The following is a 24,662-nucleotide window of genomic DNA, read 5'->3' as shown; positions in this document are numbered from 1 at the left end:
AAAAGCATTCAAAATATTCATTCAGTCCTCTATATCATGTGAGTGTGAGAGAGAGAACCATTTCATCCAGAACGTATACAGCCTCACAATCATTATCGCTCAGCGCTCAACGCAGTTTGCTTCGCGCTCCACTCAAATCGCCCCCCCGCTCGCTCCAAAAAAGGAAAAAAATCTACATGTATATCACTTGTAGCGGTCCCCAAGCTTTTTTGCGCCACAGATCGGTTTAATATCAGACAATATTTTCACGGACCGGCCTTCAAGGTGTGGCGGATAAATACAACAAAATAAAATGATACGAACGGCATAAAAACTGGGGTATTTTTTTTAGCCTATAATAATGTGAATCCAATGTGTAGGCCTACTAGCAACTTTATTAGCAGCGTCCTCTAACATCGCGCCTAAAAACAACTGAGAAAGTCTGAACACAAACAAAATGCCCCCAAAAGAAAAAAATCTCTATGTTTTAGGTGCAGGTGCGATGTAAGGGTGGCACTGCTGCCAATAAAGCACCTAAAAGCTGTCACAACGAACCGGCAAAATTAATGATTATGAATATGTAAAATATAGCAGGAGACATTTTAATTGTTTACTAATAAACCATTTTTTATTTTTATTTTTTTATGTCTGTGTCGGCTGGAAAGATGCTGACTCGCGATCTTCGCAGTAGTGAAAGCGCCAGAGAGAAATGCACATTTCATACGGATTACATAAGAGAGCAGTCTGTTTTCTTTCGTTTTGAATTGTTCTGTTTAAAAGTAGACATTTCAAGCTTTATATATGTGTCTCAGGTCTGTGAGGCAAGTAGGCTATATGCTGAGTTTCGGTTCATTTATGAGACAAGCTCCAGTTTCGCCGGCGCCTTCGTGTCGTGATTATCTATTTTCTAATATATTCACTTCTAATTTATTAAATCCAGACAATTGGTTGATGAAACATTGATTAAAATTAAAATACAATTAATACAAAACGAAAGACAGGCTTTGTGCTTTCTGCTTGAGGTCTCTGTGAAAGTTTTATAAAGCAGTCTTTTAGTGCCGATTTCAGAGCGCTCACGTCCGTAACGGAGAACTGTCCAGTCTGTAACATTGTTTTTTTTTTTTTGTGTGAAATAAATTTCTAAATAAATGCGACTTATAGTCCAGTGCGACTTAGGCTAGGCATATGTGTTTTTTTCTTCTTCATGGCGCATTTTTTGACTGTTGCGATTTATACTCCGGAGCGACTTATTAATAGTAGGCTACACCTGTATGACTTCTCATTTTCCTTTTTAAAGTACTTTTTGAACTCCATTATTGAGCTGAGTTTTGACTGAAAATAGTCTACTGTTGATGACTGTGCAAGACAGATGGATTCAGGGTCAGGCTTGACTGAGCATGCTTCAGACTCGTGGTGTGAGCGGAGCGAAACTGGAGCGGGAAATAGGGCGACGCTCCGTCCTTTTGAAATTGCCGCTCTGCGCTCTGTCCAAGATCCGCCCGCTCGCGCTCCCCGCTCGCTCCCGCTCCACTCCGCTCACATGCTCTGCTTTATACATGGAACTTGGACAGGGCCAGGGCACACAGGCCACTGTGGGCGTACGATGATTTTTTTTTCACGGGGCATGAAGGCCAAAGTGTAGGGCAACGGCGGCCATGGCCGCGTGGCCGCGGTATAATTCCCACCCTGGGATGCACCTGTGCAGGTGATTAGACCTAGGTACGGGGCTGATGGGAATTGAAGTTCAATACTCAGGTGAACTTGATCTTTGGTGATTGGAGAGAGCCACAGAGGTGTGATCTATGACACATTATAATGACATTGTGTTTTCCTCTTTTGTGCACTTTTACATAATACACCAACACTTGTATCTTTTCCCAAGAAAGTGGTGGCTGAAATATGTGCAGTAAGTGGACATTTTCTAACTTTCCAAAGGAAAGAAAGTATAAGACTTTGTAATGTCCATTTGTTTCCATTGCACTGGACAGTGAATAAACCTTCTCAGATAACTGTCATATGGAGGAACTAGCCTACCTGCAAGTGCATAAATAACTTTACTTAATTTATACTTGTATGCTTTATGGCTGCAATATAAGTTGCAGTTCTGTCAGGACCACTACCGTCAAATACGATTGACAATTAGCATACAGTTTGGATTGGCGGTATGGGTCCGTTCTGGGCGAGAACTCCCTGCACATCCATGCAGCCTAGCATGGATAAGAGCAGGGAGAGCAGCAATAACCCCCCTTGGGGTAAACAGAACAGAACCAACATGAAAGTTTGCAAATATATTTAATTCAAGATTTTAAAGTACAACATAATCGAGAATTTATTCTGATTCAAGGGGAATCAGAATGCCAAATCCTGACTGGGCAAGAGGAGGAGCTGGGGATGGAGGAGGGTAATTAGCTCCTGAGAAACGCAATAGCTGCTGATAATACTGAAGGAGCGTATATATGTATACAGTGATCGGCATCGTATTCCAATAGGTAGATGTGGATCAGCTGAGGGTCAGCTGATGCGCGCTTGACTAACGTGACCTGCCAGAACTAACACTATGCTTGATGATTCCACATCTACAGAAAGGCCTACAGAAGAGTCTGCACAGACAGAGGAGACATAGGTCTACAGGTGGGCAGTGTAGGCTATAGCCAACTTTTCCTTTGTATTTGTTGCATGAGGCATGTATCTAATATCTCTTGTTGCAGACACTTGACCACTGGCTTTTTTCTTTCTTTTTTTGGCAATGTTGTGTAATATGGCACATGCAACAATGTCACAGGCCCTGTCAGGTGTGCAACCCCTCAGACTTTTCAGACACTGAAATCTTCCCTTTAGTTAGCCAAAGTTCATTTCATTGTGTGCCCTTGTCCTGGCTAGAGCTGCATTGTAACTGGTTTGGGTCAGGGAATGGGGTCATAAAACACCTGTCTGCAGGCAGGAACATGTCATAATCACCTATGAAAAAATGCAGTTCTGTTAGGATCAGCATAAGTGTATGTAATACAGTGAGCTTGATATTTAATTGTGGAACTCTCCTTACCACTTTCAAATAATGTGCATAAATGTGAATCTCTGAAAATTCTTAAGTCATGCACAGATCCTGGCCATTTTGCTTTCTCATTTGTGATATGGAAGATTTTAGTCAACTGCCTTTTTTTAATTTGATATAATATTACTAATCTGGAATATTAAGAATCACAATAGTAACTGTGCTGCACATTTACATTGTGAACCCCCTTTCTGTTCACATAATCCCCTTCATTGAGGCCTTGATGGCAGTCTATGGTCTAGCTAGCCTATAGTCTATGGCAAGTGGTTCTCAATTCCAGTCCTCGTGACCCACTGCTCTGCACATTTTGTATGTCTCTCTTATCTGACACACTCAGTTCAGTTCATGGAGTCTCTCCTAATGAGCTGATGATCTGGTTCAGGTGTGTTAAATAATGGAGACATACAAAATGTGCAGAGCAGTGGGTCACGAGTCATGTATAATCGGCATGGTCATGATTGCATGATCTTCATAAAAAATTATGATAGCCAAAAAAAAAAAAAACTGCTTTAAAAACTGCTTTTTTTGTGGCTTGGCAATGCCACAAAAAAAAACTAAAACTGTTTTTGAAACCTAAAAGTGTCAGGTAAACTCCGAATGACACGACAGACAGCACTTTCCATCAAGTTCTCCGCATCTCCAATAGTGTAAAAGAAAGAGCCACTCGCAAATAATCTTAGGGCAATGCAAACAGTTTGTGCTGTAGTTAAAGCCCGACTCCGACAAGTCGAAAATAAATGTGCGTTTCCAACAAATTAATAATGTAAACGACAATCTCACGAGTCACGAGAAAAAATATATATCTCAGAAAGTGCACTATCGCGCTGCGCTGGACTTCCCGTATCAGCTCCGCTTATGAAGCCGCAGTCTAATCCTGTTAACATGAAATAAGCCTGCTCCCGAGCAGTCCAGGATGAGCGTTGAAGAACCAAACAATCCAAGATCATGCCAAATCACCAACAATCAAATCCAGCTAACTGAGTTAGCGACGTACGAAGAACGGGCCCCAGGTATTAATTTAATTTTCTGTTGGTAATTAAAAGGTTAAAAGTTAAAAGTTTATGTTTATTGGGAAATGTAGGGAGAGGGTGCTTTTTTATTATTATTTTGTGTATATTTTTCTCCTATTTTTGGTTCGAGAGAAAGCTCAGGGAAGTTTGTAGTTGATTTTCATCTTTGTTTTTGTGCAGGGTAGGTAGCTCCCTTAAACCTTAGTTAGCTTGAAGTTCCTGAAGATTTATTCCCATCTTTTGATAAGCTTTTTGATATACAAAGGAAATAAATAACACAACTTTAAGGAAAAGTAAAAGTATGTTTTAACTCTGAGACTGAGGCTGAAGTGTGTTCTCCACATATTTTTATGTCTCTACGTTACTTTTTATTATCATTTTTTTTTTTCCATTGTTACCTCCCCTCCTGACCCCTAGACTGGGAGGGGAACGTAACAATTGGGGGCTCGTCCATTCCCATTACATGTTAAGCACAAGCAATTCTTTAACACTTCATCACTGTCAGAAAGTAGGAGCAGCTCTTATATCAGTTTACTAAAACACAAAATATATAGACTATCCTCCTTATTCCAAACATCTAGTATCCTGGGCATATTTCTATTATATATTCTAACATATTAGCCATATGACCTGAAACAAGTTTTCTTGTGTCAAGTCACCTTTATTTATATAGCGCTTTTTACAATACAGATTGATTCAAAGCAGCTTTACAGAGATAACAGGAAAATAATGCAACAAAGTTTGTTTTGGCTCTACAACAGATCTAGAAGAAAATAGTGTCATAATCCATCTTAAGTAAGTTCAGTGATGGTTAATTTTTGTTATAAAAAGTTATTAATTTAGTTCATTTATAGTCGCTCTGGAGAAAACAGTGATGTCATCGCCCAGCTCAATTCAGTTCTCACATAATGGTGTCAATGCAGGTAGATCAGATTGTGAAAATTTAATGTCCAGTATACAGGACGTTAAGTAGGCTTTTACTGTAAGTGTCTATATTACACAATAATATAATTGTTAACCACTTACATATGGTTAACAAAAAATAATACATCATATTAAATGTTGCCCATTAGTGTTACTCTTTGCATACTCACTTTACTATGCATTATTTCAAAAGTTTTGATTATTATCATTTCAATATTTTATCTAAAAACTCAAACAACCCTCATGTTGATTTTTCTATTTCAGTTTCTTTGTATTATTTGTAATAAAAATAGATATTACATATATAGAAACACTAGTGATGTCATACTTTTAGACACCACTGTATGTATATAGATTTAATGAGCTTTTCAGCACTCTACGGGTTTAGCGGTCCATGAGCCATGTGGTGCCAACAGATGCTCATTGATGTATGTGTCAGTGCAGTGCCAGCTGCTGGACTAAGGCATAAGGATTATCTTTCATATGTGTCACCTGACCAAAAGCTCGACTAGGAGGGGTTTACAAACAAACCAGGCCACCGTATACTGCAGTCTTACAGATAAACAGAGATTAACAAATGCTGTAGATAAGAGACATGATCTTGTTGTTAGATACCCTCTGTACTACATGTTGCAAAGCATTTTTTTAATTCTTTTTATCACTCTCTGTCTTTTTCTCCTGACTTTGGTCATTCTTCATTACTCTCACCTGTGAGACTCTTGCGTTCAGAACGCTCTAATTTGGTCCTTTCTTCTTGCAGGTTCTGTTGCTTCCCCTCTACAGATTTTATGTCCATCTGCAGCTGACTGGTGTACTTCTCATGCTGACACAGCAGGGGGCAGTCCACCAAAATATTAAATGTATAAAACATACATCATTATTTTTATATGCTTCAGACAGAACATAAAAAAAACACACACTCACAAACATGTAGAACCATACCTTGAGGGCCTCTTCAGGGACTTTATGTTGACTCTTCTCGAGAATATACACATGTGAATGTGCTCTTCATGTTAAGTCAGTACATTACAACTTAGATGTATATAAATCTTCTGATTACCTGTATCTTAAGCTGACAGGAATTTAAATCATGGTAACACAGTCTCTCCAAAAGGTTGTACAGAGAATGCTCAAGAAATTAGACAACAGACAACAAACTGCCTCAACCAAATTTAAAGTGTCGTGCTTTGGCATGCATAGAAAAGCTAATCAGGTAAAGGATATCATATCCAAAACGAACGATGTCTGACAGCTTGAGGGTTATGTATGTTTGGTCTGGAATTCTCAAGTCATTCACAAAGGTCTGAAATGAGAGAAGAAAAACAAATTATGTATATGTGCCTGAGATATTGGAATGCCACAGCGAATGAAGGCAGGTTATTAGGGAAAATGCTTTTGTCTCAGAAAACAATGTGCTTTAACTTAAATTTTTATATATTTTTTTATATTTACAGTAATTCATTTAGCAGATTATTTTTTATCTAAAGTGATAAATAAGGAACATGATCATCACAAGAAATTAGTCAAGATTTAACAATATTCATAGTACAGAATCTACTTTTGTGTTCCGCAAAAGAAAGTTTCAGAACGATATGTGAGTGTGAATGCACTGTAAAAGGTGAACATGCAGTTATTGCTTTAAGGAGGCATTTTTACCTGATTCTACCTACAAAGTCCAATTTTGATATAACCTATACTTCAATCAGGTTTATGTAGTATTAAAACAAGGGAATGCTGTTTTAACTTAATTGAGTTACATTGACCCAATATATAATTTCCATTAAAGCTCAGGACGGACACATTCATCACATGTGCACCTGCTCTTTGCTAATCAGCTGATTTTGCTTCAGTGAGAAACTGTGATTTGGGGACATTAAACACTTTAAGTTGTATAAAAGTGAAAATCACAACTGATAGCGCTACTCTTCACCACAATGGTAACAACAACAATAACAGAAACTTCTCAAAATGTCCAACAATGTTAAACATTAACATAAACTACCAACATCTTTCCCTTTGCTGTAAAACACATAAAATAACACTTAATACCTTGAATTTGAATTTACTCTCCTAACGCAGCAAGGCATTGCTGGGAACTACAGATCAACTGCCCAAGGCTGTGTTTCTCAAAAGCATCGTGAGCTAAGTTGATCGTAGAGACCATTGGTGGCAAAGGCTCTACGCTCTACAATCAAAGGCAGTGGATCTAGAGTTCCCAGCATGCTTTGCAAGGGGCTGCTATCTCCTATTGGAGAGTAAATTTAATGTGTTATTTTATGTGTTTCTCAGTAAAGGGAAAGATGTTGGTAGTATGTTATGTTGGACATTTATAGGAGTTTCTGTTACTGAATGTTGCGGTTACCATTGTGCTGAAGAGTAGTGCTTGTGTTCAGGCTGTGGGCACTCATAGATTAATGTTTGTTATATTTAGAGGTTCATTATGTATGTATTGTATAATGATAAACATCAGAGTTAATCCAACTGAACTAAGTTATGTATAAAAATGTCTTCAATTAAATTAGTTTAATTTGCATACAAAGTTTGACTTTACTTCAGTGTTGTGATGTATTTCTAAATGAAACAAAATATTTAATAGAGAGGGTGTTTATTTTAGTGCACCTCCTCTCCATCCCTCGCTTATAGCAGACTGATGGTTGGAGGGGAGTGGTTAAGGATATTCAATCCAAGCTGTCAAACTGACGTCATCAGAGAAGGAACGCCATTCCAGAGCGGAAACACCACAACAAACTAATTTTTTTCTGTGTATTAACTTGCACAGATTGTTCATCACAAGATTAGTAATAGTAGTGCGCCAACAAAGTAAATAGTGTCAATTTTGATTTCATGATGACTTTAAGAAAGTTTCCTATCCTAACCTAACACATTTGACATTGGGACTGGGTCTGATTCAAGGGTTAATTGATTCTCTCTGTACTGCAGTGATGGCACCAGCAATAACTTTAAGCTTTTAAGTCTGCAACAGCACCATAGTGACAATAAGTCTGTTACTTCTGTCCATTTTATTTTTAAAACCAAGGGGAAAGAGAATACAGATTGTCTTTCACAGATAATGTCACAGTAGTCTGTTAAAATGCACTCATGTTTTTATGACAGTAAAAGTCCCTGTTGCCTTTTGTTTAAAAGCTTACCCCATTTAAACTTCCAAGATCCTTGACAAGGTGCTCATCTGTGGCAGGGTTATAGTTGATAACAGCATGCTGTTTATCCACACTCCGAGACTAAAGGTGAAAAATACATCTATATTAGCCATCTTGATGATTCTTCACACTTTTTCACTCCACCCAAACAATACTCTCATACATGTTTGAGGCCTCCCATCTAATTCAGCTGGAAAGGTAGTGCTCTTTTAGCAAAGTAAACATAAGTTGGATCTTTAAAATCATTAAACAGGTCCCACATTTCTGCTCTATGAATCTTACCTGTGTGGCTTGCAAGTACTTAATCTCAAAATATGGTTTTCTCTCATTCATGGAACACAAAAGAGAGATTTTTTTTTTTTTTTATCCTGGCTGCAACAGCTCGATCTAATTTCAAGATCAAACTTTCAATTATGATCAGCAAAGCCAAATCTGTTTACCCCTTTGCTCATTGATTATATGATCAAATCAAGAAATGCATGTTGCAGGTTACATGTTTACTGGTACATGGTAAAAACCTCTTGTAGTTGTAGTTAATGACATAAAAATAGTAGATTCACTCTACAAGTAACGACTGACCATTAGTGACAACACCTTTTTTTTATATATATGATATGTGTACAAAGGTTGTTGAAATCTGAAATTGCTTGCAATCTTTAAAACTCCAGTCATGGAGGACCAGTGTCCTGCTTGAGTTTTTGCTCTAACCAAACACACCAGGACAAGCTAAGGATTTCAAAATTGCTTGCAAATCACAGAGTTGAAGAGCCCTGGGGCTCGTTCTTCGTACGTTGCTTATTACATCCGAGATCAAATGACACATCCAAGATGATATCATCGTGCTAATCATGATCCGGCTAATTGGGTTCTTCGAACACACCTGTTGTTTATGATTAGTATCGCTGGATTGAGTTATCTGAGATAACTGCGCGTTCATGCGCTGGTTTAAAAGGGGATATGTATCGATAGTAGAAACATTGATCAGCAACGCTGCTATTGGCTGTTCAGCGTGGCCAAAGAGCGCGCACAGTTTTTCTCCTCAGCAGAGCAAGATAGTCGAAGTTTATTCGGAATTTTAATGTTTAATCAAAACGCCAGGGAACACCTCAAAGTCTGCAAAAGCCAGGAGAGAGGGCTGGCAAAAAGTAGCAGACAATTTAAATCCGTTAGAAGTGGCCATGTTATTTGTTTTTATCACTTATTAGCCTTATTTGTATTTTAATAATTGCATAATTAATTTGTTCATTGTAATGTCAGAGTCACCACACTAGAACATGGGAACAAATAAAAGTGAAGAACAAAAATATTCTACATAATGGTAATTTTTAGTTATATTATAGTCTCTTCTCTTCTATAAAAGGCACTGTTAAATAAATGGTTGTCTGTTTATAAAAGCAACCAAGAAAAAGGCTGAGAAAAAAAAGAAAGAAAAGATCTTAGTAGCCTACACTGTAAAATAATTTTTGCTGCATTAAATTAAGGCCATATAGTCATTTCAACTGTTAAATCTTGAGTAATGATGAATTGCTTTGACTTGTGAAAGTGAAAACTGATAAACTTATGTTAATGTAAAAATATTTTGCCATGAGTTATTGATCACATGTTTCCCAAGTGTAGTTCATTGTAATGTCATTGTGTTTTCCTCTTTTGTGCAATTTTACATAATACACCAACACTTGAAATATGTGCAGTAAGTGGACATTTTCTAACTTTCCAAAAGAAAGAAAGTATAAGACTCTGTAATGTCCATTTGTTTCCATTGCACTGGACAGTGAATAAACCCTCTCAGATAACTGTCATATGGAGGAACTAGCCTACCTGCAAGTGCATAAATAACTTTACTTAATTTATACTTTTATGCTTTATGGCTGCAATATAAGTTGCAGGATTCCACATCTACAGAAAGGCCTACAGAAGAGTCTGCACAGACAGAGGAGACATGGGCCTACAGGTGGGCAGTGTATAGCCAACTTTTCCTTTTTATTTGTTGAATGAGGCATGTGTATAATATCTCTTGTTGCAGGCACTTGACCACTGGCTTTTCTTTACAAAGAACAATTGAAATAAAACTCAAGGAACTAAGCATATTTGTCTTTTATTAAACATTTAATGAAAAGTGTTTTTTTTTTTTTGGCAGTGTTGTGTAATATGGCACATGCAACAATGTCACAGGCCCTGTCAGGTGTGCAACCCTCAGACTTTTCAGACACTGAAATCTTCCCTTTAGTTAGCCAAAGTTCATTTCATTGTGTGCCCTTGTCCTGGCTAGAGCTGCATTGTAACTGGTTTGGGTCAGGGAATGGGATCATAAAACACCTGTCTGCAGGCAGGAACATGTCATAATCACCTATGAAAAAATGCAGTTCTGTTAGGATCAGCATAAGTGTATGTAATACAGTGAGCTAGGTTAGGTTATGGAAGATTTGTCAACTGCCTTTTTTTTATTTGATATATTATTAATCTGGAATATTAAGAATCACAATAGTAACTGGGCTGCACATTTACATTGTGAATCCCCTTTCTGTTCACATAATCCCCTTCATTGAGTCCTTGATGGCAGTCTATGGTCTAGCCCAGGGATGGGCAACTTCGGTCCTGGAGGGCCACTGTCCTACAGAGTTTAGCTCCAACCCTGAAAAAAACACCTGCCTGTAATTTTCTAGTAATCCTGAGGACCTTGATTAGTTTGTTCAGGTGTGTTTGATTAGGGTTGAAGCTAAACTCTGTAGGACAGTGGCCCTCCAGGACCGAAGTTGCCCATCCCTGGTCTAGCCTATAAGCCTGAGTGACATATATACTGTAATCAGCATGGTCATGATTGCATGATCTTCATAAAAAATTATGATAGTCTAAAAAAAATATAAAATAAAAAAACTGCTTTACAACATTAGGTCTTAAGTGGCTTGGAAATGCCACAAAAAAAAACCTAAAACTGTTTTTACTGTTTTTAAACCTAAATCGCCAGGTAAACTCCGAATGACACGACAGACAGCACTTTCCATAAAGTTCTCCACATCTCCAATAGTGTAAAGGAAAGAGCCACTCGCAAATAATCTTAGGGTACAGTTTGTGCTGTAGTTAAAGCCCGACTCCGACAAGTCGAAAATAAATGTGCGTTTCCAACAAATTAATAATGTAAACGACAATCTCACGAGTCACGAGAAAAAAATATATCTCTCAGAAAGTGCACTACCGCGCTTCCCGTATCAGCTCCGCTTATGAAGCCGGGATCTAATCCTGTTTACATGAAATAAGCCTGCTACCGAGCAGGTTTAAGCTTGCGCACCTGTTGCTATGACAGCAAGTCCAGGATGAGCTTCGAAGAACCAAACAATCCAAGATCATGCCAAATCATCAACAATCAAATCCAGCTAACTGAGTTAGCGACGTACGAAGAACGGGCCCCTGGTCTTCAGCATTTCATGCTCCTGACAGCAATGACATACTCTTTACTTTTTACACTTTTTTGGACTCAGTAACAGTCAGCCAGAATTTGACACATGCGAGTTCCCAAATGTGCATGAAAGGAACTACAGTACTAAACAGTACTGTTTAACCAACAGCAGCTTTCAATTTTGAATTTTATTATTAAAAATTGTATTAATAAAAGATTAATACCTGCTGTTAACAAGCACTGAAGTAAATATAAACACAAGAACTACAACTGACTTCTAGCCACAGCCTTGATGAAACATCTACAGAAGTTGTTACTGAGAATTAACAGAGGTTTAGAAGATGATGATTTATTGAGTTTAGTTTAAGGTCACCATGATGGAGATCATTGTTTGCTTTAGTTGGGCTTTTAACCCTTGACTTTTTTTCAAGAGTTTTCCTTTGGCTGTTGTAATTGAGTGTTTATAAATCACATTTGTTATGGCACAAAATCCAAAAGAAAATCAGGTGTTGATTTTTAAGGATTGATGATAACAATCATTGTTTAGTGACCTGCTTGAGTTAGTTAATTAGTGTACTGATTAATTAAGCAAGCGAGATATTATTAATGTTATTCAAAACTGTTATTCTACAACATAAGAGACAGCAGTTTTATGGCAAGCAGGTAAATTGAAAACAATTTACAAACAATTTGTACTCAAAACATATTCATTGATGGCATTGTCAAGTCTCACACAGACATCAAGAATCAGTATATGAATCTCAACAATGGTGACCATTAAAGGAGACATATCATGCTTTTAAATTGTTCCTTTTTACATATAAATCATACATTTGTAGTCTATATAAAGCGGAACTGCAATGCTTGGGTCTGAATTCCTCATTATTATAGCTCCACAGGCCCCTTTTCTACCCCTTTTCTGATGTGCGTCTGAGAGCAACTCGTTTTGGTGCGGTCTCTTTAAATACAATTGAGACACTTCATACCCCGCCCCCTCTCCATGTTGCAGCGGTTCAACTCCACCCCGTTCGGCCATTTTTGTAGTTTGATAGCAGAGATACGTTTATCTAGCGGCACAGAAACTTTTTATTCACACGTTATTAACAAAATGTCAACAACGGAAGACTTGTCCAGCCAGCCTTACATGTTCGAGCCAGAGTCGGAGCCGGAGCGAGATGAAAATGAAGACGACGAACCTGTAGAACAACGTCTTCATATGGATGTATTGCAATGGTGTGTACTGTATTTAACGTTACACATGAAACTTTGGTCTTCCGACCTTTTACCACCGTGTCGATTTATTTTGATTAATATGTGCGAGGGAGAGAGAGCAAGACAGGATCTAGTTTGGAGACGGTGATGTCTTGTTTACACTTTCGCCTGGCTCTGAAGAGAGAGAGTGGGTCTCTCTCTCTGCTCGTTCTTTCAGTTAAACATGCGCCCTGTCACGCTACATTAGACAGTTCATCTACATTAGACGGTGTAATGAAGCGTGTGGGTTACTACATCCAACAACCGAACATTTTAACTTACCCTCTCGTAACTTCTGCATCCTTTAGCTTGGACTACAAAATTGCAGCGAGAAATAAAAATGGCGGATTGCTCGAAGTGTTGGGCCGGAAGTCAATGTCCTTTTTTGGCAGTTCCGCTGCAAATACTGTGACGTAATAGTTCAAAAAACGTCATAGATAACAGAAAAATCGGAACAGGTTGAAAAATATGACCAAAACAGAATATAAAGATATCAACGAAGCACCTGAAGAGAATAATTTCATATTTTCTGTACTTCTAAACACTCCAAATATACAACAAAATGCATTTAAGGGCTAAAAAAGTGCATTTGGCATGATATGTCCCCTTTAAAAAAAATCATTTTATACTATATGGCTTCAGAAGACTTGCAGAACAATACAAAATAGCTGTATGTGTCTCAAGCTCAAATATGTTGTTGCTGTTATAGTAGCAAGTTTTCTATGAAAGCTCCTTTCTGCCAAGAAAAAGGTAATTGCGACTTTTTATCTCACAATTCTGTCATTTTTTTTCACGGAATTGCAAGATATAAATTTGCAATTGAGAGTATATCTTATATCTTATAGTATATGGTATATTGTGAGTATATTATGGTATATTGTGAGTATATACTTTTTTATCACACAATGGCATTTATATTTCACAATTCTGACTTGTTTCTCAATTGCGAGTTAAGTCCAATTCTGAGGAAACGAATGTTTTATCTTGCAATTCTGACTTTATAACAATTGTGTTTATATCTTGCAATTCTGAGAAAAAGAAAGAAATGGTAACTTGTTTCTGCCACTGAATAAAAAAATACAAAAAGCAATTGCGACTATTAATCTCACAATTCTGACTTTTTTCTCTCGCAATGATGGCAATAATGGCAAGGAAAGCTTCCATTTCTCCTTTATCTTTTATACACATGTTTTTTTATTTGAATTGACTCTAAATAAGTCAAGCATTTGGTAAGGCATGTTACATATAAAAAAAAATATGCACATTTGATCTTTTTTGCTTTCTTGATAATGGTTGAGCAAGCAACACATTTTACTCCAGACTTTGTGGGATCCCATCAAAACTGATATGTTGACTCATTTTGATGCAACAATAGTCTGAGCAGTATTCAGATTTTTATTTTTATTTTATTACATGAATATAATTATATAATAACCTATTTTAAGACTCATTTTTACATCTGAGGCATTAAAATATTTAATGCAAAGTCCTTTATTATGATCTACTTTTTTAACATTGTTAAAAAAAACTGACCCTTGTTCTGTCAGGACCACTATCTCAAATATGATTGGCAGTTGCATACAGTTTGGATTGGCGGTATGGTTCTGTTCTGGGCAAGAACTCCCTGCGCATCCATGCAGCCTAGCATGGATAAGAGCAGAGAGAGCAGCAATAACCCCCCTTAGGGTAAACAGAACAGAACCAACATGAATGTATTGCAGATATCACTAATTCAAGATTTTAAAGTACAACATAATTCGAGAATTTTCAAATGCATAATTCAAGGGGAATCAGAATGCCATACTGACTGACGAGAGGAGGAGCTGGGGATGGAGGAGGGTAATTCGCTCCTGAGAAACGCGATAGCTGCTGATAATACTGAAGGAGCTTATATATGTATACAGTGATAGGCGTCGTATTCCTATAGGTAGACGTGGATCAGCTGAGAGTCAGCTGATGCGAGCTTGACTAACGTGACCTGCCAGAACTGACGCTACGCTTAATTTATCCACTTCAGGAAGTGAGCACTAGGTTTCGGCTCACACCAATGGACCATTACTGACACAAGCTCATAAATCTGTTCTCCCAACAACAGTACTTCAACATGACACAACACAAAATACTACAGCTATAGTGTTTGTACAGCTTTGTAGACCATTTCAGCTATTTCTTCCAGAAGATGTTAAAATAACTACAGATAGTATAGATGTTCAAATTCAAAATTTAACATATTATTTTGAAGAATTATATGTAATTATTAAGTACAGTCTTCAAATGATTTTCATGTATGAAAACTTAAACATGCTTGTGTTCAGCCATGAACCCTACCTGCAGCATGAGCTCGCAGTCCTCCCGTCCAACAAAGATCATTTCCCGTGGCAGACGGTGACGAGTACCAGAGCTGCTGACCAGGAACCATGATGTCACACTCATCTTTGTTGCTCAAAGAAACCCCTTTGCATCCTGTAAAAGATTGTTTCTTGAGAAGAAATACAGGTTTTATGTAATATTTTAATACAAGAAGGAGAAAACTGTTAATTGTACAGTATATTACTGTAAAAATACCATGCACTAAATTGAAACTTGAGTTAACTCATTTCATTTGCAGGAAATCGACTGCCTTAAATTGACCAATAATTTGACCAGTATATACCTGTTTTTTAACTTTCAGTTTGTTACTGTTAAAATACATTTGGTGGGTGTGTCTTTTTATTTTACACTATTAACCCTTTCAACCCGACAGGAAAATCCTGTAGTTTCTACACTACAAAGAGTAAAGTAACATTGACACTGTGTTGCAGTGAGATAATTGAATGAATATGTAAGTGATTGTTGAACATTAATGATGAACACCAGCTGTCAACAAGCAGAATCATTGAAGGAAAGGGGAACAACAAGAACTACAACTGACTTCCAGCCATTACACATTATTAGACTTATTAATTATTTCTGTCATACATCTACAGAAGTTCTTATTGAGACAAAAAATTTCATCTGATTATCTTTCTTTAAAACAAATTATGTGTTTTAGTAAACACTACTACAAAGACCACAAACTCACCTAAAAGCCAAGTGTCAAACTGCCCAACTAAAGTAAACACTAATCACCATAATGGTGACCAAACATTTTCAATAAAACATCAACATCTTAACCTCTGTTGATTCTCAAAAATAACTTCTGCTGAGATATTGCGAGATTTATTGTCTTTTTATTTTCAGTTGATTTCAGGCTTTTATAGTTGTTTCATTTTCTGAGAGTGGAAACATGATGTTGAACCAACATCACATTGTAACATTGATTCAACGCTATTACCATTGATTTTTGGATGAAATTAAAAAAATCAACATTAATTGTGGGAGCAAAAGTGATGTTGAGTTAATGCAGTTTTACCATCCCTGATATAGCCTCTTCATTCATTGATCTTTTTCAGAGATTAATCCTGTATCAAAAGTGTTACATTACCAACATTGTAAAACTACAACAAGAGTTCTAACAACAATCATTTACAATGAAGAATTTTTTAGCCACATCATGCACATAAAAAAACGACATTCTCCGATATCAAAAATCAACACATGAATCTCAACAATGGTGGCAATAAAAAACCCATAAAGTATTCATGCTGCAGTGCATGCTGGGAGTTTTATACTATACACTGTAAAAAACAAAATCCAAATTTTACATAAAATAACTGAATTTTTGATGTTCATTTTCTTTCATTTTAAATTGCACTCAAAACTCTGTAAAATTACAAATAATATCTGTAAAATAAAAATTCAGCTGTTATTTTAGGTATTGTGACATTAATGACAAATTGCAGTAATTCACATTTTTTATACAGAAAATTTACTGTATTTGTTCTGTTTTCTTAAATTACATAAAAATGTATGTAAAATTATAAATATAATCTGTAATTAAACAGTAACAAAACAGTTAAATGATAAAATGGTCGAATGACTGGCAGCCCAAAAAAAAAAAAAAAAAAACCTGTAACATTAAAGTAAAACATCCTTAATTAAATAAACTGAAAAACACTGTTAGTTTACAGGTATATCCTGAATTATCATGATCATAGATGCTATATCATATTATCGTGATCATATCGTGGTGAAAAAATGGTCAAATGACTGCTACGGCTGCCAAACAAAAACTATAAAATTAAAGTAAAATATTAAATTTAAATAATCCAAAAAAACACTGTTATTTCACAGGTATTTCCTGAATTATTACGATCAAATACCTTCATTGTAAAAAAACCTTTTTAAAAAAGGGTCAAATGACTGGCAGCTACGGCTGCCAAACAAAAAAACATAAAATTAAAGTAAAATATGGTTATTTAAATAAAGTGCAAAAGACTTTAACAGAAATTTGATGTCACCATGATGGAGGTCAGTGTTTGCTTTAGTTGGGCTCATGACCCTTGAACTGTTAGATTTTTTCTGGTTGTTTTAACTGTGTTTTTTGATGCACGTTTGTTATGACAAAAAAATCCAGAAAAAAAAGTTATCAGATGGTGTTGGTCACTTAACTGATGATGTTATCAATAATGTGACTGAAATTTTTTGCATGATGATATGAAATTTAAAAAATATATATGTATGTTAAAAAGAAAATGTTTTGAGCTGGGTTAAAATTAATAACTAATATTAAATGACTTAATCAGATATTAGACTTAAGGTAGTATCAATACACTAAAAAGTGAACAAAACCATCTGATATGAGTTTCTATTTGATTCCTACCATAACAAATATGTATCAGAGACACACAGTTGAAGCAGCCAAAGAAAAACTAAAGTTAAAGGGGTCATATAATGTGACGTCAAAAGGTCGAACAGCTTGATTTGAGATGGGGGAAAACAAAAAAATTAAAAAACACTGGATGGATTTTTATCATTTTATGATGGCTGTGTACAGGCACTGCCAACACACATTTCAGTACAATCAACTTGCAAAAGTGCATGTACCATTATATGACCCCTTTAAAACTGAAGGGTCAAGAGCCCAACTAAAGCAAGCACTTATTACCATAATGGTGATATCAAACTGTATTATTTTCAATAATAGAAACCTCTATTGTGCATCTAAACCTCTGTTAATTCTCAATAAGAACGTCAGTATGAAAGAAATAAAGTATGGATTGTGAAGATGTGAAGATGCTGAGATCTTGAGAGATCTGTTAGCGTTTAATGTTCTGTTGGGATTTAAAGAGTTTCTGTATCGTGTGTTTTGTCACCATTGTGCTGGAGAGTAGAGCCTGTGCTGTCAGTCCAGGATGAGCACAGAAACGATGATTGCTGCATGTTGCTTTATTTAAAAGACAGTAACTGTGTAGTTGCTGATTCAGTGACATGTAATCACAGTAAATCATGCATGTAGTTAACCAAAAGTGATTTGCTTTTTACAGTGAATGTGTTTGATAGTAAAAATTTAGGAAATAGTAAAATAATTGTGTTTCTGCTAAAAAGTTGAATAAAGATTTTTGTAAAAGTCTTTTGCACTTTATTTAAATTAGAATATTTTACATTCATTTTGTGTTTTTTGTATGGTAGCCAGTGCTGACAGTCATTTGACCATTTATTTATTTTATTTTTTAATGAAGGTGTTTGATTGTAATAATTCAGGAAATAGCTGTAAAACAACAGTGTTTTTCTGTAAAACATTTAAGGGAAATTTCTGTAAAAGTTTTTTGCACTTTATTTAAATTAGGATATTTTACTTTATTTTTACGGTTTTTGTTTGGCAGCCGAAGCTGACAGTCATTGGCCGTTTTTTTTTTAAGATTTTATTTTTTACAGTGTACTGGAACCCAGCATGCATTGCGACATGAAACGTTTGATTGTCACCATTGTTGAGATTCATGTTCTGATTGTTGATGTCTGTGTATGTCTAAGTCATGCAGAATGATTCATGCACAAAATAAGTGATTGTTGGATCTCATGCTGTAAATTATAGATGCTATAATCAATAAATATAAACTCAAAGATTAGACGCAAGAAGAGATCAGTGAATGTCTTGTATTTTTGCTCATCTCTTCAGTGATTTTGCTTATCAGGTGTTCATCGGTGTCTAAATTCACACGATTCACATAAATGATATTTTGTTTTACAACGGCGAATTTCGCTGAAAGGCGACTAGTTTGCATGCAGATAGCGCTTTTATTTCTAAATATTAACTTGCTTACCATTGTCAACTATCTTCTGTTCCGATTCTCAAATACGTGTAAGTGAGTTTGTTTTGTTGTTTAAAAACCTTTATAAATGATCTTGATCCGTAACGGTAGATGGGCGCCACCATGTTTGTTTGGGCCGCAGTTCAGAGATTCCTGTCTGTTGGATTTATTAAAGCACGTGAATTTATCAGTTTAAAGAAAGGGTTAACCGTTTAAGATAAAAAGACACACCCACGAAATGTATTTTAACAGTAGGCTAATAAACTGTAAGTTAAAAAACACGTAGGCTATATATCAGGTATTTTACTGTAAAAACTTAGCTTTTCTGGGTTACCATTGTGCTGTAGTCTAGAGTAGAGCCTATTTGCTTCAGTCCAGGAAAAGACCAAGATACATTGAGAATATGCTGTATGTTGTTTTATTTAACAGGTGGTGAATGTGTAATTGCTGATCCAATCAAAATCTTTTTATTTAAATTATTTTTAGTGATATCAAATGAAATAAGTTCACAATAATATACTATGTTCATATTATTAGTGCGTTATAAATATCAGTTAATAAATTAAAATGGCAGATGGTCCATTTAAGGCAGTCGCTTCTGACAAATTAAATTAATTAACTGAAGTTTTAATTTAGTGCATGGTACACTGTAAAAAATGATTTTTTGGTGAAGTAAATACTACTGAAAAAAACAATGTAATTTACATGAAAAAGTTAGTTCAGGCAAGAATTAAAAAAACGAAGTAAATTCCATCAGTACTTAATTCAAGCGAGTAGAAATGAAAGCGTAAATATCAACTCAATAAAATTAAGTAAAAAGTACTCAACTTTTCTGATACTGGGGTTCCCATCATGCACTGGACCTTGAATAATTAATGAGGTTCATTTTTCACTGTTTTCCAGCTGTATTTACACTGTTTTATCATTGCTTTTGTTTTCAGGATTAGTAACTTGCCATTTTGTGACATTTCGAGTACATTTTCTGCTCAAAATGACACATTCAAACACAAAAATGATCCATCAAATGTTACCGTCATTGTGTATTGTCTACCAAGTATTGAGGTCTTTGCATTCACATGAGGCTTAACATCTGACATGATGAAGTATAAATTACTTAGATAATCTAAGTAAAGCACATACTATAAATGACTGGTATAATTCAATGTTATTGTTTGAGTGAAATGTAATGCAAAGGAAATTTTAACTAAATTGATATTAATCAACCTTTTACTAGCCAAGTTAAAATTACTTATTTTCTTTGTTACTTTCACTTAATTAGGTTAAGTAAAGTTTACTTAATTCCATATTCCAAATAAATTTAACTTAAAGATTTCTAATTAAAGCTACTGATAAATATGTTTAGGTTTTTACTTGGCAAACTTTGTAAATTTACTAGCATTTTCTGAGTGAAAAAACTTAGCAAGCTTTTTTCAAGTAAATCCTACTCCAAATTTTTTTCAGTGTATTTTTACAGTGACATACAGTAGATTAACGTAAGAACTGTACAATTAACAGTAAATTACAAGCAAAGGTGTCTCCAGTATTTTACCATTAATTTGCGGGACAATGTTTTACAATGTAGGCAGCAATTTGCTGCATGTAATATGGTCAAGCCATCAATAATTCACCTTAATTTAAGGTAATTCATGTACCTATACCCTAACACAGAACTATAGACATAATGTGTTCTTGTTTTAACTGAAGTTCGGTTTCCTCAAAATGGAAGCTTAACAGTTGCACATTTACTGACAGTTTTAATACATTATTAGATAAGACAGCTGTCTAAATAACATATTACATCGAAATAACAGCCAATTTTTCAGATTTTATTTGAAATGTAGGAGATATCTAAACAGCAGATAAAACGTTTTTTTTAAAGATATTTTTAAAATGTGCCAAAGACATGTAAGAAGCTATGATATTTCAGCAGGCCTGCAGATAATTCATCTTTCATCTGTTCGTCTCAAAGAGACGATGCTATCAAATTTTCATATCATACACACGCAATTTTCATGCTATTAGTGGACAATACGATTCAGCATGCACGCATAGTTCTTGTATTTTATGTCACATTTGCATTAAATCGGGCCTGTCTGCTCCATGCGATCATACAGTAAGTGAGTCTGAGCAGCAATGGGTTGGTGATGGAGGATCAGTTGCCGTCGCAAGAGAGACGCCTTCTGCTGCCTTATTTCACTCTCTCCTCCACAATTACATCAGACATCAATGTTACATCAGTATACGTCAACCAAATCCACGAATTTACAGATATTGAGCCATATTGATTATGGTAGAATTAAGACATCTCCGATCTGAATTTATTCGCGTAATTCAAGCGCATATCAAACTCTCATGTACATGAATCGTTATGAGGTAGCAAAACATGAACGTTTCTGTATTGTGAAATAGAAAGCCTACATCTAGTGCGCATCTGCTCTTTCATCCACAGCCTCTGATGACACTGAATATCCTCCGACCTTACCTACTCGACTCCAGATGCGCTGATCTCTCCCAGATAAACGAATCAAACGTCTTTTTCTTGCTTTCCCTAATGTGATAGGCGCTTCCCCGGCTGCACCGTTATTCTGTGAAATCCAGTTTAAAGGTCGTGGATTCTCATCAGTTTTGTGGTTCCATGTAGACAACACCCTCTCCCATTAGACACGGATCATGCTGTCATGGCATCTGCGTCCAGCGCCGCCACCGGTGCATGTGTACAGCAGAGACTGCAACACCAGCGCCTGAACAACCGCGCACTCGCGTGGGGGATCAATATAAATATAAAGCTGGCCGTGCTTATTGCAGCTATTAAAGAAAATGTGCATTCATTCCAAACACTTTATAGCTAACTTCAAATTTGATAAATATTCAACATATTCTTTTTTTCTTTTCTTTTTTCAGTCCATATTTCACCACAAATATGAATTTTCTATTGCTTTTTTTAATGAAGAATATGGGTAACCAAAAATTTAAAGGTATTACCGAAAATGTATAACACTAACAATTTTACAGGTTGATGCAGGCAAAGGACAGATTTAAAGGAATAGTTCACCCAAAAAATTAAAATTCTGTCATTGCACCCTCAAGTTGGACCCCATTTCCTTCCATAGTTTTTTTTTTTTTTCTTTTCTTTTTTTTCCATACTATGGAAGTCAATGGGGCCCATCAACTGTTTGGTTACCCATATCTTCTTTTGTGCTCAGCAGAAGAAATCAATTCTTACAGGTTTGGAACAAACTGAAGGTGAATAAATTATGACAGAATTGTAAACAATACTACAGTTTAAAATAATGGATTAATTAAAATTTCTATGATCATTTAACCATAATCGTGCAATATTTCATTAATTGTGTTTATCATGGGCCATAATTTTATTAATATGCTGTCATAAATTACACCGTATTTTGTTCCTGTGCTGTAATCCAAATATTTGGGATATTATGCTTTTGTGTGACAAACTGTTGTAGAGTGAGATTTAAAAGTTGTATGTGAATATTTATAACAGTCTAATGGGGGCAGTCTAATGCAGTTCAAGTTTAAAAAGCAGCAAAGAGCCTGTTGTTTGTGCATGTAAATCCAGCTGTGATGCGGTTGATTGTACTGTTTGCTGTTGAACTCACTAAGTAAATGATCAATCTTTAATTCTTTAAATAAAGTTTTTTTTAATCTCTCTCAAGTTATTACAGGAACAGATCCAAATTCAATTTTATTCAGGGATATTTATCTCCTTCCTCTCTTCTGATCGTAAAAAAAGATCAATGACTGTCAGCTACGACTGCCAAACAAAACCGTAAAATTAAATTAATTAAAGTACAAAAAACGTATACAGAAATTTTTCTTTAATGTTTTACAGACAAACACTGTTATTTTACAGGTATTTCCTGGATTAATTCAAATGACTGGCAGCAACATAACATTAAACACTAACAGATCTTGAGAGATCTCAGCATCTTCAGTTCAAAAAGTCCAGATTGACTTTATTTCTTTTATAAAAAAGTTCTCATTGAGAGGTTTAGGTGTGGATGTCTAATTGAAAACAATACATTTTGATGTTACCAATATGGTGATCAGTGTTTGCTTTAGTTGGGCTCTTGACCCTTGACTTTTTAACATTACATTGTATATCACCACAATGGCGACATCAATGTTTATTATTTTCAATAAAACATCAACATCTAAACCTCTGTTAATTCTCACTAAGAACTTTAGTATGAGAGAAATACAGTCTGGATTGTAATAAGTGAAGATGCTGAGATCTTGACAGATCTGTTAGTGTTGGGATTTAAAGGGTTTCTGGTATGTCTGAGTTTTGTGGGACACCATTGTGCTGAAGAGTAGAGCCCAGGATGAGCAGAGACATATTAACTTGCTTGCATATTGCTGCATATTGCTTTATTTAAGAGGCAGTAACTGTATAGCTGCTTATACAGTACCATATAGATACATTAAGTCATTCATTCACTTCATTTCACGTCATTTCAGACACTTGACGTTGATTGCACACTTAGAAAACATGCAATGGCTGACCCCGAAATGAGCACGCATCTAGAGCGCTTTCCATCATAAAACCAATTTTTCCCAATTGCTGTCTTACACAACATACAGGACCACATCATTGCAAACATTTCTGCATTTCAACAAAGTTTGCTGCATAGAAACTACAGATGCAAAAACAAAAGAATTCCAAAAAGAGACTTAAATGCCAAACACAACTCAGAACTTACTCCTTTCTTCAATATTGTAAAAAGCAACATAGAACATTCATCAACAACACAGAGCTCACAACCAAAGTCGCTGCTCTGCACCCAATTCACGCTCAAAAAGGCGCATCATGAGTTGATAGAGAAGCACTTTCAAAACACATTTCCAAGCAAAGACCTATAGAAATGATCCCTGAAAATATAGTCTTAACGGTTTATCGAAACTCAATCTGCATTCCATTCTGCTGCGCCTCTCCTCTAAAATGGTTTTGCGTAGTTGAATTCTGTGGGCTTTAAAGTTTACGTGACATTTTAGCACATTGGACCAAATGCAGAAAGGACTTCCACAATCTCTTTGAAGCCTACTATTAAGATATGTGGAAGACAAACAACAATCCATAATGTCATACTTTTTTGCAGCATAGCTACCCGTGTATGCTTTGTAGTTCACTTGTTGAAGCTAAATGTAGAAAATCTTTTAGAAGAAAAGTCACACGCACACAAACAATTCTTTATGTAGACATTTCAGAAACGTGACGTCGGTTGCGCACTTAGAGAACATGCTAAGGCTGACTTCGAAATGCGAAACGAACCGTGTCAGGCCTGTTTTTTCCATAAAACCTGATTTTTATCTGCTGTCTTATCCGAGATACAATACCACATCGTTTTAAACATTTCATGTTTTTGCAGTGATGTGGTATTATCTCTTGGATGAGACAATGTTGGCTTTATATAAAGGACACTGTGACACGGGCCCCAAGACGAGGAGCAGTTTAAGCTGCCACAAAACGGGAGCCGAGTTAACAGAAATGATCTTTTATTTAGTCAAGAACTTCGGAATTTAAACTGGAACATAGGTTCCTCCCGGGCTGTGGTATCCGTGGCGACTTTGTTCCCCACATCTGTTTCAATGCTAGGCCACCTTTAAGGGGGAAGACAGTACTGAAGAAAGGCAAAATCATTAAAGAAAATGATCTTTAATGAAGTCTTACTCTTCATCCAGTTTCTCTCTAACCTCTTAGTC

The 24,662-nt window shown here is 35.9% G+C and overlaps 1 protein-coding gene across 4 annotated transcripts in view; it reads right to left on the bottom strand.

The window, feature by feature from the left end:
- cep170bb (centrosomal protein 170Bb) overlaps nucleotides 1–21,559 on the bottom strand; it is a 40,670-nt gene extending 19,111 nt beyond the window's left edge. For 3 of the 4 annotated variants that reach the window (XM_084091116.1, XM_084091118.1, XM_084091119.1), the window contains exons 1-6: nucleotides 21,421–21,559; nucleotides 15,097–15,231; nucleotides 8,115–8,204; nucleotides 6,190–6,268; nucleotides 5,908–5,966; nucleotides 5,674–5,788 (exon numbers count right to left, since the gene is read on the bottom strand). In XM_084091116.1, the coding sequence (XP_083947242.1) occupies nucleotides 5,674–5,788; nucleotides 5,908–5,966; nucleotides 6,190–6,268; nucleotides 8,115–8,204; nucleotides 15,097–15,201 (448 nt within the window). In that variant the 5' untranslated portion in view covers nucleotides 15,202–15,231; nucleotides 21,421–21,559. Of the gene's footprint in view, nucleotides 1–5,673; nucleotides 5,789–5,907; nucleotides 5,967–6,189; nucleotides 6,269–8,114; nucleotides 8,205–15,096; nucleotides 15,248–21,420 lie in introns of all 4 variants that reach the window. The other variant, XM_084091117.1, reaches the window with a different exon arrangement.
- Between the last annotated feature and the right edge of the window lie 3,103 nt (nucleotides 21,560–24,662).

This window comes from Abramis brama, assembly GCF_963993115.1.
Source record: "Abramis brama genome assembly, chromosome: 18".
Taxonomy (NCBI): Eukaryota; Metazoa; Chordata; class Actinopteri; order Cypriniformes; family Leuciscidae; genus Abramis; species Abramis brama.
This window is presented reverse-complemented; position numbering and strand designations above follow the sequence as displayed.